The sequence below is a fragment of the Bacillus rossius genome, chromosome 5 (genome assembly GCF_032445375.1).
Source record: "Bacillus rossius redtenbacheri isolate Brsri chromosome 5, Brsri_v3, whole genome shotgun sequence".
NCBI lineage: Eukaryota > Metazoa > Arthropoda > Insecta > Phasmatodea > Bacillidae > Bacillus > Bacillus rossius.
This window is the reverse complement of record NC_086333.1, coordinates 9,847,838-9,865,309: the sequence shown is the minus strand read 5'-3', so window position 1 is coordinate 9,865,309 and position 17,472 is coordinate 9,847,838. Positions and strand designations below refer to the sequence as shown.

The 17,472-nt window shown below is 38.9% G+C and overlaps 1 protein-coding gene across 2 annotated transcripts in view; it reads left to right on the top strand.

Moving 5' to 3' along the window:
• The first annotated feature begins 203 nt into the window (after positions 1–203).
• The window catches only part of LOC134531578 (pyruvate dehydrogenase phosphatase regulatory subunit, mitochondrial-like), a 520,406-nt gene continuing 503,137 nt past the window's right edge, over positions 204–17,472 (top strand). The window contains exons 1-3 of one of the 2 annotated variants that reach the window (XM_063367291.1): positions 204–402; positions 8,352–8,540; positions 11,173–11,300. In XM_063367291.1, the coding sequence (XP_063223361.1) occupies positions 359–402; positions 8,352–8,540; positions 11,173–11,300 (361 nt within the window). In that variant the 5' untranslated portion in view covers positions 204–358. Of the gene's footprint in view, positions 403–8,351; positions 8,619–11,172; positions 11,301–17,472 lie in introns of those variants that run through there. The other variant, XM_063367292.1, reaches the window with a different exon arrangement.

Genomic DNA, 17,472 nt, shown 5'->3' with positions numbered 1-17,472 from the left:
ATGCACGGAATTGTTAAAAGCATGTAGCTACAGAAAGTTTATCGACCCATTTAGAAAAAAAGAACAGTACAATACATATGCAGTTATTTGCCTTTTTGCATTTTTATTAAGGTAAGTATATTTATAAATATTGTTGTGAAAAAACGTTTTTTTATTGTTAATAAAGACATCTGCTTTTAAAATGTTTAGGGTAAATGTTTTTGTCTAGAGGTTTTTTCTTGGAAACCAACATGGTGGTTTACTGTATGAAATGTGATGTTATTTCGCATATACATATGGATGTTGATCGAGTTCCGTAAGGCTACGTACATCTCGAATACTTTATTTACTCTATGTCAAATACTATTATATTGTAAGAATGGTTGGTTGTATTTGGTTAAATGACACTCTAAATACAAAAAGGTAAACATATGAAAATTAATTAATTAAGTTCTTTATTTATTATATAATTATTCTGGGTAGGTTATGTTTCTAGTTTTTAGGTTGATGACAAAAAAAAACCTAATATATTTTTTATTTATTCAACTTTTGTTCTGTAGATCCCATATGGAGGTAAGGACTCCGGGATATAGAACAAGTCAATTAATACAAATATATACATATATACAAACAAACTGTACAACCACAAAAACTGGATATTACACACTACTTTTACATTTCAAAAGTAATAAAAACAAAACATGGGTACATAAAAAAGAACACAGGTACACAAGAAATTGTATAAATTTAAGTCTAAACCTCAGAGTGAAGAGTTAGTTTACAAAACTCAATATTTTTCTCGTTTTGTGATGTATTTAAATAAAATTTACCAGAGTCTAGTTTTCTTATCTGTTATTAGGTCAAAGAATTCTATCAGAGAGTAGGAAGGATGTTCTAACAGAACTTTTTTGGGTAAATCTGTATTGTACGGATTAGCGCCAAAAAAAATCGTACAAATATGAAATAACTTTCATTATATGCTCTTTTACGTCCTATTTTCAAAACTGCCTGCGGAGATTAAAAATTCCAATTACTTTTGGAGATATCGCCGTTCTTATTTTGCAATACAAGCCCTATGTAATCATTCAACAGACGCCATTTTATATTTTGCCGTGTGTGCGTGAATGCCTAAATAACAGAAATTTTCCATTAGGTAAGGTTAATTACATGATAAATACTTCAAAATAAACGGAAATTAATAATAATATCAATTAATTTTACTTGTATAGTTTTAAGTATTTATAATGTAACTGACCTGACCTAACAAAACGGGACAAAGGTAGATTAGGTCAGGTCAGCTACAGTATAAATACTTTGAAACTGAACGGTCATTAAAAATAATAAAAATTAATTTTAATGGTTGTTTAGTTTTAAAGTATTTATAATGTAGCTGACCTGACCTAACAAACCGGGAAAAAGGATGAACAGTAGGAACTCACGTAATTTTCTTTTTACGTGATGTAGTCGTTCAACTACGTCGCGAAAAAAAAAAAAAATCATTCTTGTAAACAAGCAACAATGGTGAAACGCGGGAAGCCTACGATTCACTCATCCTTCTGGACATACCCGAATACTCACGTTGGCAAGCCTTTCAACAGACGAGAGGCAAACGCCCGATCGTGCATCTTCGGTTTTTTTTTTTTTGTTTATTGTAAATAAATATGCAACTCATGAAAACTAATGGTCAATTAGGTTGTTAGCTACATTATAAATACTTCAAAACATTGTGGATGGTTGATTTGGTTAGGATGACATTTTGTGGCAATAAGTTGTAAATTTTTATGCCTATGTAATTTGTGCCCTTTTCATACTGATTGGTATTATGACCTGTTATCATCAAGGTAAATATGTAGTTGGGCGGTATTTGCGAAAAAAAATGTTAAAAATCCGAAAATACCTTTATTTTATGCTCTTCAACGTCCTCTTTTCATTAAAAGTGGCGGAGGTAAGAAATTCCAAATACTTTAGGAGATATCAAATTTTTAAATTTCATCATATGTAGTTGAGCGGTATTTTCGAAAAAAAAAAAGGTTAAAAATCCGAAAATACCTTTATTATATGCTCTTCAACTTCCTCTTTTCATTAAAAGCGGCGGAGATAAATTCCAAATACTTCAGGAGATATCGAATTTTTTAATTTTGCAATACAAGACCTGTGGAACCATTCGAGCGACGCCATTTTTGTTATTTTGCAGTGTGTTCGTGAATACGTGAATCGTCAATGCGTAATTAATAAAATGGTTGATTAGGTCAGGTCAGCTACATTATTAATACTTTCAAACTAAGCCGACATTAAAAATGTGAATTAATTTTAATTATTCTTTAGTTTTAAATTATTTATAATGTAACTGACCTTACCTAACAAACCCGTAACAAAGGATGCACAGTAACAACTCACGTAAATTTTTTTTGTTACTTATTACTTGCGCAACCATATCAAAATAACAAATAAGACTTTAAAATTAGAAACGTTAAAAAAACACCTAAATTGGAGGCGGTAATTAAACACAGTTTTAAACAATAAATGAACTAAATAATCACGTATTGGTTTGTTTGAATTCTGGCCTATCACGAACAATCACGTGACATCATTATCCAATAAAAAAAGTAGATACTCGTACCTCGTACATAAACAAGAAACAATGTTAACCGCCACATCACGGCACTGGTATTGTGATGAAATTTAAAAATTCGATATCTCCTAAAGTATTTGGAATTTCTTATCTCCGCCGCTTTTAATGAAAAGAGGAAGTTGAAAAGCATATAATAAAGGTATTTTCAGATTTTTAACATTTTTTTTTCGCAAATACCGCTCAACTACATATGATGAAATTTAAAAATTCGATATCTCCTAAAGTATTTGACATATCTAAGGGTGTTTATCAATTATACGTCTTATATGTGTCCAACATATATCACCATATCTTTAGAGCAGTTTTGTGTCTGACTGCATAATTTGTGTTTTTATACTGGAGGAAAGAAGAAAAAGCACAAGAGAAGCTTATCAATTAGGTATGTAAATTGTGATGAACTAAATAACACCAGTCAAAAGTGACATAAGTGACACAATCTGTAGGCAGAGAGAGAAGTTCTTTAACTAAGCTGACTGGATGCAGATAGTATAAATTCTTCAACTTGAAGGGACGTTAGACAGATATGGTAAATTATATTTCCTGACAAATTCATTTTACTTTGAAAGGTATATCCGTGGTAATATGAGTCACTTCCTCTAGATAGCCCCTGTTTGAACAGGGCTTTCATTTGAACAGTCCCAACTTGACCCATTTAAGTTCATTTCCGAGAGCCAGGAAGCAACTTTCCTACGTCATAATCCAGCTCCTTCAATTTGCGGTACAGCATCATGCTGTAGGTTATAAGCTGCCGGTCCTGGATGGACTTATACAGTGTCAGCATGCCCCAATTAAATAACTTGCCAAGAGTGGGGAGGCAACTTACTTATCTAGTATAGTAGATGCTGCTGCATTCAAGCATACTAGGGACATTGTTGTACATTTTAAATAAATTATCAAATTAAATATACCTATATATGTATATATTTTTAAAATTTATTGCAAGGTATATGCATTAAGTAGCTTGAATATAAATACATTATATATTATATGCTAAGTTGATTAGTTTTAATATGCTATTCTAAAGTTAATAAAGTGTATATATGCATATTTGTATAGAAAATTCAATGGAAAAATAATTTTAAAAAATAATATTATTTGCCGGCAATTTTTTTTTTGCCGATTTTTAACACTGCTTTTCAGTTTTTTTTAACAAATTTTTATACCGCTTTTTCCTGTTTATAATGACGAAATACCTCATTTTTATTCACCACTTTCAGGTGGCCCTAGTAATAACTTTTAAGTAAGTCCTTACTGAGTACCTTGAGTGACTAAGATTATCACTTATAATGGAAATGCTGTGCACCTCACCGCAGAACCATATGCAACATGTGAATACTGTAACTTGCTGCTGCTTCCAATGAGCACTCTGGATTTGGTTTTAAGCTGTGAGAGTGTAATTCTCAGCAAAGTCCATCTGCACTACTACTTCTTTCTCATTTTTTCGCTGCTTGCATTCTTCAAAGTACTTGCTCTGAGTTTGTTTTACAAATAAATTAGTTTTAAACTGTGGAAGTTTACTATTTAGTTCACAAACAAGTTCCAAAATTGTAAACTCCTAATCAGTGACTTGTGCTTATCCTTCTATAATTTCCCATTTCTTGCACTTAATTCTAGCGCTTGGATTTAGGATACTTGGGAACAACTGCCTTAAATCATACAAACAGTCCCTGCAGTAATTGAGCATTTCAGTGTTACAACACACAGAACACAACACTTTTTAGTGTTTGATGGAAATTCACCCACTTGTGAAGCAAGTGCTTCAACCATGGATGAAAAATTCAGATGTTGTCTGCATATGTAAACATTATGTGGAGTCATACTAGTTGGAAGGACTTGAGGTGGTCGAAGCATGAAAAACCTGGTACTAAACATCTTTATTTCTGGGTATTTTTCAGTAAATTCAGCATATGCTTCACCAATATTCATAAGCATGTGACGGATCGGAACGTGATCCCTTTTTCCAGTTGACGTCGTCCGGGCCTGCGGCCCCTTTGAGCCCGATATGACACCGCCCAACCACCATCTCTGTTCAAACCTCCCGCTCGTGCGTGCGTGTGTGTGTGCGTGTGTTTCTAGCCCGGCAAGAGGGCGCTTAGATGCAGTGCGCCGCACCCCTAATATGTATTAATTAATATTGTAATCCTTTTTCTTTCCGCCCCCAAACAGTGTAACGATGGCTATGCATGTATGTGTTTTTAATTAATAACTTCATGATCTTTTGTTATTTTTATAAGTCCAAGCACGAACAAGGACGCTCCCTAGTGGGCGACGGAGGAACTAGCATGAAACTCATTTGAACCCTGTTTTATGTTTATAAGCAATTATTACAGACGGTCTGGACATGGAAGTAATCTAATAATTATTGTAAAAGGATTTATGTATTTTATAATAGTAACTCGGGGCACGCTACAGCAAAGTGTAACAGTAATTGTGTTCGGCGCGAAGGGGCGCCATGTTGCCACCTGCGAGCGATGAGCTCAGCCCCAGTCTTTCTCTCCCGCCGGCCGAGGGCGGTTGTGTCACTGCCTTGAGGCGACTACGTGCGTGGTTCGCCTCCCCACCTAAGCTGATTCGTGCCTCGGGCGTTTTACAGTTTTATCAGTGGAGGATCGTGTAAGGACGTGTACCGTGAGTAGAATAAAAGCCAATTAACTGTGTTACGTGTTTTGTGTTCGGGGGCCCACGTGGGTCCCTAACCTGGTCAGCGGCGTGTGGGACGCCCTGAGAGCCCACTGCGGGAATTAGAAGCGTGCCCGACGCTGAGAGCGGGCTTAGGTAGGGACAGGAGCTGCGTATAACATTTTGAGGGCTAATATCTCGCCGCACACGGGCCACGTAACGCCCTGAGTAGAGTCTTTCAGCCGGGTCCACGTGCCCACTCACGTGGTGGCGCCCATTAATTTCCACCGATAATTTCACCACAACACCGGTACGCCCTCACAGTAACGGGAGATTTAATGGACTTTACATCTCTTTTACCAGGAGCTTGGCGACTTAACTCATCAGAATTGTAAAAATCCGTCACTAAAGAGCATATATCTTCATTCCGACTCACTGGTGCATTTTTTGTGTTTTGGAAGATCTTACATACTTCAGGGCTAAATGTACTTCTAGCTAGCTCTTGAATTACTGCTATATGTTTTCGTGGACTTGATGGCAGTGCTGAAACAGCCTTCTTCACTGCTTTCCCAAGAGTTTGTGGTTATTGATAAGATCCAAACTTGGAAATTGGGGAATTACATTCATGGGCTGCTAATCTTTTTTGTAATCTACACTTTTGCTGTCAAGCTTTAGCCTTTGCCCTCTTCTTTTCTATTTCATTTTTGTCAAAAGTATGACCTGACAAGTTTTCTTTTTTTCTGGCTTTCTTTTTCCTATCACGATCTTTCTGAAGGTACAAGGTCCACTTTTTTGGATCTTCTTTTTTGCTCTTCCTAGACTCTGCCATCAGTAAGCCTTTTGGTTTTCCCATTGCCTGAAATAAGATAGGGAATAAATTATTAGAGGGTGCTGGCTGGCTAAATATAATAACTGAGTTAGTGACTTTTGAAAAATTCTACTGACAAAGGTATTGCCCTGGCTACAACACTAGAAAGTGATTGATTAACATGAAACTGAAAAGTATGTAACTAAATAGTTTGAACAAATGTCACACCACAATTCAAGATGATAAGCAAAACAATGACACACACAACTTCCTAAAAACTTAAGGTCCTTATTCAAGCTCTTGTTAGAAATGCAAATTGTAATTTTCAACATTAGCATTCATGTTTTTCTAAGAAAAGCTTTTTGAACAAAAACAAAGGAGTTTGTATTAACTCATAGCCACCTAGAACAAGGTGAAAGAAGAAAATGGTTTTTGAGAATGTTTTATTTTTTTACTGGGCAGGTTTTGGCTTATAAATACTTTTCACATTTGTTACCAAATTAAATGTGTCACATCCGTTACCAACATTTTTACATTAAAAACAGCATTTAAAATTTTTATAAAATTTAACCTATATGTTTTTGAGATTATTTATATTTCCAAATTATATGAATGCAAACTTAATGAAGTAACTAGAAAATAAACTTTTACAAGTTTATGGTAACAGATGTGACATGAAAGTTGTTTACGAATGACTGTCAAAATAATTAATTAAACTTTCCTTTTCCTGCTTAAATTTAGTCTTACAGAAAACTACACGATTCAAGCTACCTGGAACGTAACTTCAACTTTCACAGCTGACCACTCCATAGACATTATAGCTATTCAAATATGATATTATCAAAGTGGTCTCTTGCAGTTCGTATGTTGCACAACATGCCAATATGCCAATATGCCAACATTACAAAACCCTGAGGAAAAAGTTTTAAATACTTTTTATGATTACTTTCATCAACTTACCATATATATCAGGTGTAAAATTATAATGAGCAAAATTATTTTACATTTCATGCTTTGGTTTTATTTTTTTGTGGAATGGCTGATATAATGTTCAGTGCTTAAGAAAAATATTATTATAATGTTAATTTTTAAACTTTTAAACTAGGTATGTTTATTGTTAAACTTTTAAATATTTATTTCCAAACCTTAACAAGCATGTAAGTAAAAAACTTTTATCACACGCCACACATGTTTACGTTGTATTTTTTGACCAAATCTGCTTGCATTTGTATAAACTTGTTTCATCTGTACACCATTTCCCACGTTCGAGGCATAACTTCTAACGAATACACAACAAACTATTAGTCATTTGTTGACCTGTTGGCATGACACGTAATGCAACTGGCACAGCAATTTATGGAATTAAACACAGTTCCATTGTTTGTTGAGCCCTGAAGTAAAAACATTTATTCTGTGGATGTAATGGATTTTCATTGTAATACACATTTCTTGCTATGAATTCAGTTTTTGACCGGACATTTTTTTTTAGATAAAAGTAGACAATGTTTACTTGTTAATTGTGCAGAATACTTCTTAAAACTTGTGTTGAAAAATCATGGTACGAGTCTTATTCAAAACTTGACAACACTGCATGGCAACACTGCATAGTACAGGTTCCTACAAGCTCCAAGGTTGGTTAACCTGCTATTGCTTAAAGGAATGATGGGCATCTTGCATGTGGTTTGTGCTTTGTTAGTTGGTGTTTCTGTGAGAAGACGTTGCAGTGATTGTTGGAGGTTTGCGATAGTGATCATCTATGGCTGCTGAAAAAACTTAACTTGATTAAAAAATGCTCAGGATATGAAAACAATGATAGTGGTATTGCAATAAAAATTTCATTTGAAAGGTGAATTGTAACGTATACTTCCTCAGCAAACTCCCAAAGTATTTTGTCTATAATCTTTCTGACATGGTATTGATTTCAGTCATCCATGACCTAGATGTTTATGGTGCTTCACTGCTGTAAACCAAACAGCTCCAATCAATAACCATTACATCCGTGATTTTTTTTTCCATCATATCACAGTAAACTTTAATTCATAGTTAATCCTTAATAAAATATTTACCATTTGTTACCATTTGTTAGTCGCCGGGCTGTGTGGCAACTGGGCTGAGCTACATGCTCATGCGCCACATCAGCGACACCCTGTTGCTACGGCAAGCTCAGGTGGTACGAAGTTGTGTTTCTGTACAGGTGGAAGAGCACGAGGCCGGGCTGTGTGGCGACGGTTGGGCTACATGCTCATGCGCCACATCAGCGATATTGTGCTGCCACAGCAGGCTCAGGTGGCACGGAGTTGTGTTTCTGTACAGGTGGAAGAGCACGAGGCCGGGCAGTGTGGCGACTGGGCTGGGCTACATGCTCATGCGCCACATCAGCGATGTTGTGCTGCCACGGCAGGCTCAGGTGGTGATCTGTGGGGGTGGCATGCTCGCCACCTCAGTGGCCTACCACCTGGCGAAGAGCGGCTGGACAGATGTGCTGGTGCTCGAGAAGGACAGGTGTGTGTCGCCTTGTTGCTGAGCTTGACTTCTCAACCCACAAGTCTCATTCACCTCAGCGGAGCACAGTGCTGTGTGGTGAGGGCAGGACTTACGCAAGAGTGATTTGGTTGGTGGTTGATTATGTGAGATGTTATGTTTGATTTCATAAGCAATACGTGTTTGTGTACATGCTTGAGTGAACATTGCATGAGAGACTGTGTGTTTATTTTTGAGCATACAAGTATGAGTTTTTATGAGAATTAGTGTAATTTTGAGTTTGTACAATAGTGTGTAATGTGACACTCCTCAGTCATAACAGAGTAAACCTAAGTTCTGTTATCACTTTGTTACATTTCACTCTCTTTTGATGACAGGTAACTAGTGGATCTTTTAGTTTCAAAAGGCAAAATAATGATTTTGCCAGGTATAGGTACCTCTATATTTATTTAACATTTGATTACTTTCATAATATGATAAAATTACATAAATTGATTGACATTTATATATAATGATATTACATTGACATTGATTTAAAATTACATTATTAAAAAAATGGGCCAGCCCTTATTAGACAATTTCATTGATTATTAGGACAATATAAATATAATTCGCAACAATAAACAGGTTAAGTTCCTTGGTTAAGCACACTTGGAGCAATTAAAGTCTCGAATGAAAAATTTATGGTGTCCAATCTATTCAACGTCGTGATTCAATACTATTCCGAAGATATAAAAAACTGAAGGACTGGCGGTGTGACGATTGCTGGGCGAAGTGGAACTGCTAACTGGAAGTCAGAAGGCCCTTGGAACCTCATAACTGGAAGTCAGAAGGCCCTTAGAACCTCATCTGGTCCTTGGAACCTGTCCAGTCCTTGGACCCTGTCTGTGAACAGATCCGAAACACACATGTTCAAGACTGGTTCACAGACAGTTGGTAAAATAGGCAACAAATGCCTTATAACCACGATGATGGTCGGGGAACAAAGGTTGTCAAAACTCACCATACAGGGAGATGGCTTCCAGGATCAGCTCGGATGCGGAGCTCGCGAACCCGTGGTTGTGGCGGACGTTTCCATGATTTAAAAAAAATTAATAAATTATGCTTAACAAAACATGACTTCTCCTACGAGGTACACAGGCTGACTAAATGCTAATCACTAAAGTTGTGGGAAACATATCCCTTGCCTAGCTGATTACATCTTAAAAAAAAATGGAGTGAAGTCTTGGTTACAAAGATACGGTGTGGTCAGTCTGGAGTCGCAGCGCGCAATCTATTTGGGGTGGCAGCGACCCATAATTAAAAGGTGAAGTTAATCAAAAGAAATGGGGAGGCTTCGGCTTCCGGACCGAAAGGTTCCGAAGATTACTGAGGGGCTTGTCGAGAAATACTGACTTCAATATCTCGAAGTTGGTGGTACTGGCCGGTGTCAGCGCGACCTACTGAGGGTGTCTGAACCAATTAGAGATCGACTCACACGAGGCGACTGCTAAAGCATTGTGCTTATGGACGGGACTAAGCCCGCGCTCTGGTGGCCTGGGAAGGAACTACAGGGTACTGGTTGCTGCGGGAGACGCCAGGGTGCAGGCGTTTAGCGGGCGTTCATACACCCTGGGGAAATAATTCGCAACACTGCCACTAGGGGGCATAAACAGTATTTTTTGGGACTGGAGTCGTGGCCTTGGGACATGCCGAGCCTGGCCGGGGTTAGTGACCGGTCAGTGCTCTGGGCCGTGTTTCCATGAAAACTTGGAGAAGGGGAGTGGGTGGAAACTGTGGTGACAGTGGGAACGAGGCTCTACTGAGCTCTACTGAGACTGACTGGATGTTGGTGAAAATGACTTGAGATCATGCAGTGGAGTGCTCACGTCAGGCGAGGTCTTAGAAACAGCCTGCCGTGATAGCATGCAGGACTTAGCAGTTCAGAATTTCACGCCTCTGGTGTAGGCTGTGCTGTTATTGACATTGTTTTGGACATTTTAATTAGAAGTTTTCGACCACAGGTGGCAGCGAAAGCCTAGAGTTTTAGTGAATCAGTGGCCACGCTGAGCAGACAGTGGTCTCTTGGCTAATTGTACTGCGCGTTGCAAGTGACAGGATTTAATTAAGCGGAATATAAGTAAATATCGTGCCCAAGTGCGAAACCAAATTATTTGAGGTATTTTTGTACTGCAAGTTTTTTTTGTGGTATTGATGTACAGGTTATAGCGTCATAATATGGTGGCCGTAAGATGCGTGATGCCGAGGCATCGAAATGATAGAACGATACTGTAACATGTTCAAACTGAGCTGGTTGTGTTATTATCTTTTCATGTTCAGCTAGATTTTGCTCCAAACACTCCACTTTCCTTTCAAACTGTATGAGGTTTTCATCAATATTCCTTTTAATTTCTTGTCAAACAGTCACTTCATTCCACATATCTTTCTGACATCTCTTTATGTCAACTGTTTTAGAATTCTCCTTTTTGATGCTTTTATACTTCTTTTTTTATTCCTTCCTGAAACACTTCACATAAAAATATATTCTTTTTACTGGGAGTTAACATCTTTCAGCTTGGAATGCTAGGAGTGGGAGGCAATGTTTTCTCACATACATGAGACACTAAAGCTGGAGAAATGGAAAAGTATGTGGTAGCAAAGTGTGTGTCTGCAGGATCGGCAGTGGCACATCACTCTTTGGCTCCGGCACGCTGGGACTGTTCAAGCCCATCCAGGACCGACAGCTCATAACCTACAGCATCAAGCTGTACCGCAAGCTGCAGCAGCTGGGATATGACATAGGTGAGTCGCCTCTGGCTCTTGGCAAGATACTTATATAGAGAAAACTTGTGGCTGTTGAAGCCAATCCAGGACCAGTTGTTCATAAGCAACAGCATGTAGCTGTACCGCAAGCTGCAGCAGTTGGGGTATGACAAATGAGTCACCTATGGGTTCTTAGCAATGTTCTTATTTGGAACACACTCGGATTGTTCAAGGCCATCCAGGATCAGCATATAATTACCTACAGTAATAAGTTGTACCCCATGCAGCAGCATCTACTATACTAGATAAGTAAGTTGCCTCCCCACTCTTGGCAAGTTATTTAATTGGGGCATGCTAACACTGTATAAGTCCATCCAGGACCGGCAGCTTATAACCTACAGCATGATGCTGTACCGCAAATTGAAGGAGCTGGATTATGACGTAGGAAAGTTGCTTCCTGGCTCTCGGAAATGAACTTAAATGGGTCAAGTTGGGACTGTTCAAATGAAAGCCCTGTTCAAACAGGGGCTATCTAGAGGAAGTGACTCATATTACCACGGATATACCTTTCAAAGTAAAATGAATTTGTCAGGAAATATAATTTACCATATCTGTCTAACGTCCCTTCAAGTTGAAGAATTTATACTATCTGCATCCAGTCAGCTTAGTTAAAGAACTTCTCTCTCTGCCTACAGATTGTGTCACTTATGTCACTTTTGACTGGTGTTATTTAGTTCATCACAATTTACATACCTAATTGATAAGCTTCTCTTGTGCTTTTTCTTCTTTCCTCCAGTATAAAAACACAAATTATGCAGTCAGACACAAAACTGCTCTAAAGATATGGTGATATATGTTGGACACATAAGACGTATAATTGATAAACACCCTTAGATATGTCAAACACGTTTATATTTCTTTTATTGTCAAAATCTTTGCCGTAGCCATAAATTAGATTATACATAGTCTTAGGCCTACTACCATTATTTATGTAAATGCTCCCTGTTGGAATTGGTTAGCAGCCTAATTAATAGTTAAAATTAAAATTTTTATATTTTTTTGTATATAAGTAGGTACTTAAAACATCAATATTCATACTTAAGAGCAGTCAAAAGTAAATAAATGAACAAAAATTGGTACCGTTAAATGCCTTTTTTAAATGTATACCATAGATTTATGCCTCATACCTCATGAACCTATGATCCCAAAATAATTATTAATATATAAAATAAGAATAGTATAACCAATTTTTGGGAATTTAAAAAAAAATTAAACTGTCACTTTTTGAGAAAACCAAATTTTGAGTTTTCAATCATATTTCATGGTTTTTTTAAATGAAGCAACCCCTATAAAGTTGTATGTCATATGAAAGCCCATTAAAAAAGCTTTAAAATGGGACCAATTTGAGCTCTCAACAGTTTCCAAATGAAAAAATTTTTGTAGATCAGAAACATGCAAAATTGTGTTATTTTGTATATTTTGTTAATTAATTTAAAAAAATAACCAATCACGTAAAAAATAAAAAAAAAAATTATTTATTTACTTCATGTAAGCTAGTTATAAACCAAAAATCATTGAAATCTAAGAGGGTCACGTAGAATGTGTGTGCTTATATGACGTGGCATCACCCAGGCTTGTCTACGTACGCACTGCTGATGCATGGCAGGCTCTTAGACTGACGATGTTGATCGCTTTATAATGAACACGATAAAAAACAATAAAAACAAATCAAATAAAAATTACATACATGCAAAACTGTCTAAAGCGAAATATAAATTCTTACCCACACGCTGTTGTTGTTTTAGGTAAATGCTACGTGCTATAGCATTCTATATAGTTGATGTAGTTTGGTATACTCTAAAACAAGGAGTAACACACAGAGGTGCATTACAGTCTGGGCAGAAATATCTTGTTTCTCTTCGAATTCTTTTGCCCTTTCCATCACGCACTCTACTGCGCATTCCACATTGTCGTGCTGGATTAGACTTTTTCTCTGTTGGAGGTAATGTTTCAGGAAAATGGCACCCTGTTAGCCTCATTGGTGGAGGTGTTTTCCCAGGACGACCATGTTTGGCTGCGTATTCAGGATGGTGGCATTTCTCCATGGTTAGTTTCACTAGCTCCATCCGATACTGCAGGACTTAGGACTTACTTCCTCCAGATTTCCTGTACAATACAAATGAATTCTACAGTGAAAGATCTAGAAGGTGGAAAAAAAATTTCCTGTAGTATTTTTTGCCTCTTTTCCTCGGAACGGTATAGTCTGACAGATATTGATCTACACGATCTACTCCTCCCATGGTATCATTGTAAGCAACTACCACTTTTGGTTTCAATTTATCTTCGCCTTTTTTTTGTGACCTTCACCATTTCAGTGTTATGTACAGTTGAAATGAAGCAGATATCTTTTTTGTCTTTCCATTTAATTACACACACATTTCCACGCTGGTACCCGGTTATTTCCCCTTTACGCAACTTTGTCTCTCGCAAGGCCTTGGGGACATCTTTTCTCGTTGGTCTCAATGTCCCATAGACGTCTGTTTTGTGCGAAATCAACAAGTCGGCTAACTGTGGCGAATTATAAAAATTGTACATTGTTAGGCAATAGCCTTTGTTGAGTAGAGGCTTGATCAGATTCATCACAACTTGCGAGGAACTGGTAAATCAGTGAACTCATTCCCAAGCACAGAGCCTTTCCCTGTGTAAATTATGAAGTTCCAGACATACCCTGACTTAGATTCACACAGAAGGTACGTTTTTATACCATACCTGGCTCTTTTCAAAGGAATGTACTGAATCCATCCCAAACTGCCTTTATAGAGAAGCAGGCTTTCGTCTATTGTGATGTGCTGACAAGGCGTACACAGGTTACAAAATTTTTCAACCAGAATGTCGTAAACAGGCCAAATTTTATTCAACTTAGGACTGGGGTGATTGTCTGGATTGTAGTCTTCATTGTTGGGAAAATGTAAATATTGTTTAATCCGTAAAAACCTTTTTGAAGACATACATTGTGGAAAAAATGGAGTCGAAATCAGTGGATTTTTTGACCAGTACTGTGTCAGTTTGGTTTTTTTTTTACAATATTTTGCAAAATATTCAGAGCAAAAAAAAACATGCATTTAATTACATTGCACAGGTTGCCACACCTGATTTGAATTACCAGGTGAGTTCATTTGACACTGATTAGCATATCTATCTGTCTCGTCAGCAATAAGTTTCACAAGATCATTGTCAAAAAACTGGTTGAAAAACAAAAGTATGTCAGCATCCTCACTTACTATGAAATTCACTGCAGGAGTACCATGGACTGCATAGTTTGGGGGTGCCGGTGATGCTGGAACAGTGTTGATTTTGCACCACTGACGTGCAGACTGAAGAACATTGTCACTTTCCGAATCTGAACTGTCAGAACCAGTGTCAGAACTTGTGTACACCGTATCACTTCCACTTTCTGCTACAGCATCTTCTAAATCCAATCCTTCAATATCCACTAACTCGTCTGTTTCCATTTCAAAACAAAATAAAAATCACTGAGAGAAATTCACAAATTACATTTTACATTCGTACCCGAATACAAAAGAAAACATCGCTAAACGTATGGCAATATCCACGGCAAAACTCACTCAAAATAAAAATAAAATATTCAGTTTATATGTTCATACAATTATTTATGAAATACGCATACAAAAACGAAAGAAATTGTCTACTTGAGTGTGGCAAAACTCGCGAAAAAAGAGTACCATTGTTATTGTCTCTGATCACTGCACTGTGCACGGTAAAGTAATGAAATTTAAATAGATACTGCACCCTGTCAAAGAAATAATAAACTAAATATTTGTAAACAAACAGGTGTAAGTTACGAAAGATTCATGAACACACTTATCATCTTGCGTGTCGGCAAGCGCACAGAGCTGCCATCTCTGTTACAAAGATTGAAGTTTACCCAGATAGTCGATATGTGCCTGAATCTACACGGAAAAAAGGAAAATACAAGAGCGAAGACACACGACGGAAATATTCAGGATACATAACGAAGGACAGCACAGTGAAATGTGTCACGAGTATACTCGGGTTAGCATAAAATTACCACTTTATATAACCCGAGTTAAATCGGGTTTACATGTTAAGTGGTTAAAATAAAAAGTAATTGTAATGTACACCTTTTATTTTAATTTTTTTAAAATTCCTAAGTGTTTATTTTTTAAATTTTCAGTTAGTAAGAACGGCACAGCGCCCCAGGCGGGCAACCCCAGAACTACCCGCAACTACTTTTTTTTACTTTACAAATAAATTAAAAATATGTTAAGTTGGGTAATGATCAATCATTGTGGTCAGTTTTTCCTTAGTGTTTAAGAGGGTTTGTCATGTTAATATGTTACCAGGTGGATACCTGGTAACATAACGGGAACTTAACGCTTCCCGGCGGCCATGATGCCGTGGCCTCGTCAGTCAGCTTCCGTTCGCCGCCCGGGGTAGAAGGCCTGCGCGCACCTCGTCGACTTCAATTTTAGTTTCACTGTTCTGGTAACATCCGTCGCTCCGTAAATATTTTATAAACCTTTTTCTTTTCCTCGAGGTCTACCCCAGGAGGTTTGCTCTTTATCATAATTATTTAAATACAGTTGGATATTTTATTTCGTCTTAATACGTAACGAACTTTCGAGGCCAGGCCACGAGGTGACCTGGTCAGTCTTTAAGCCGGTGTAATATTCCTGTTGGCATGTTATTTCAGTGTATCAGTTAATAACTCTCTTTTCACGTAATTACTTATGTAACGTTTTGTTTCCCTGTGCCTCTCGACATCAATAAAGAGCTATCCCTAGACTTCTGCGAGTTTCACTGAGCAGCCGTGTGCGTAATCTTCTGAGTCCCGAGGCGTGTGGGACTAGTGCTACTGCACAAGGGGCAGTCGAGCCTAGTCCCCACACGGGTCACGTCACGGCCCCGAGCCAGGAGTCTACGGCCTGGTCCACGTGCCCCTACACGTGGTGGCGCCCAAGTTACACAGTTTCAGTCTATCCTAGAACCACCCCCCCCGCCCCCCCTAACAACAAGTGGCGTCCAAGAGCGTGGGGCTAGGCAACGAACACCCGGCCGCGAAGAAAACCGGGTGTGTGAGTTGTGCGGTTGTGAGGCGGAACGCGGGAGCGAACAACAGAAGAGAAGCAACGGAACCAACCAGTCACATGGTCGGCGCGCCCTCGGACTTTCTAGGAACTCCACAGCTGCAGATAAACAGGTACTGTTCTGCGCATACGTGGGTGCAACATGTCGGAGTTTAAAAGATTTACGTTCAACTCTAGTGCTTCCTTAGTCCTGAGCGAGATGTACTGTGCTAGGTGTACCCGACCTCGACACGTGGGCGGACTTACAGGAGCCACGTGGTCAGACACGTGCGTATGCCTCGAACCATGCCAGGTAACAGCTATCACGGGTGAATATTTTAGATATACCGAAGCAAACTGCACGGGGAAAGCAAGTGACGGGGGACGGTGCGTGAACTTCCGGGTTTTTAAACATCAACTGTGCGATAACGAAGTGGAAGCCGCCTCCTTCCGGGAGGGCTGGTACACCTGTAGCGAGTGTCGTGACATAAAATTTAGAGCCCGCGACGCGCGGGACCTGGATCCAGCTTTTGCCCCGACTACGAACGCCGCTGCAACTCACGTCAGGATAACTCCGGTGGGAAATGTGGACTTGCCAGAGTTCGCTGGGAGGACTAGTGATGACCCGGGGAAATATCAGAGGGTGTGCCGGAAGCGCTTGATCCGCTACAGCATGGCGGAAGATTAATGGGCGGGCCGCATCGGGCAGGTGCTGAGGGGCGACGCAAAGACCTGGTGGACGTTAGTGAGTGAATACGACATGCCGTGGGCTGACTTTACTCGCCACCTCTAAGCACGTTTCCCTGACGCGCAGGCGGAGATGAGGGTCCGGGCGGTAATTATTGTGCAAAACAGGGCCAAGCTGAGCCGGCAGAGGTATTCATCCTATGAATTTCCACCTGTACAAACGACTTCTCGGTGAGAAACCCAGAGGAGGCGCTCGAGTCCGCGGTGGAGCTGATGCGCCCCGAATTACGCCCACACCTGCGCCACACGACACAGAAAACTGCCGAGGACTTTATCCAGTGTGCACGGGCCATAGAGCAAGATCTGAAGGCGGCGGTGATGAGACGACCGGGGCCATCACAGGCACAGTACCCAGT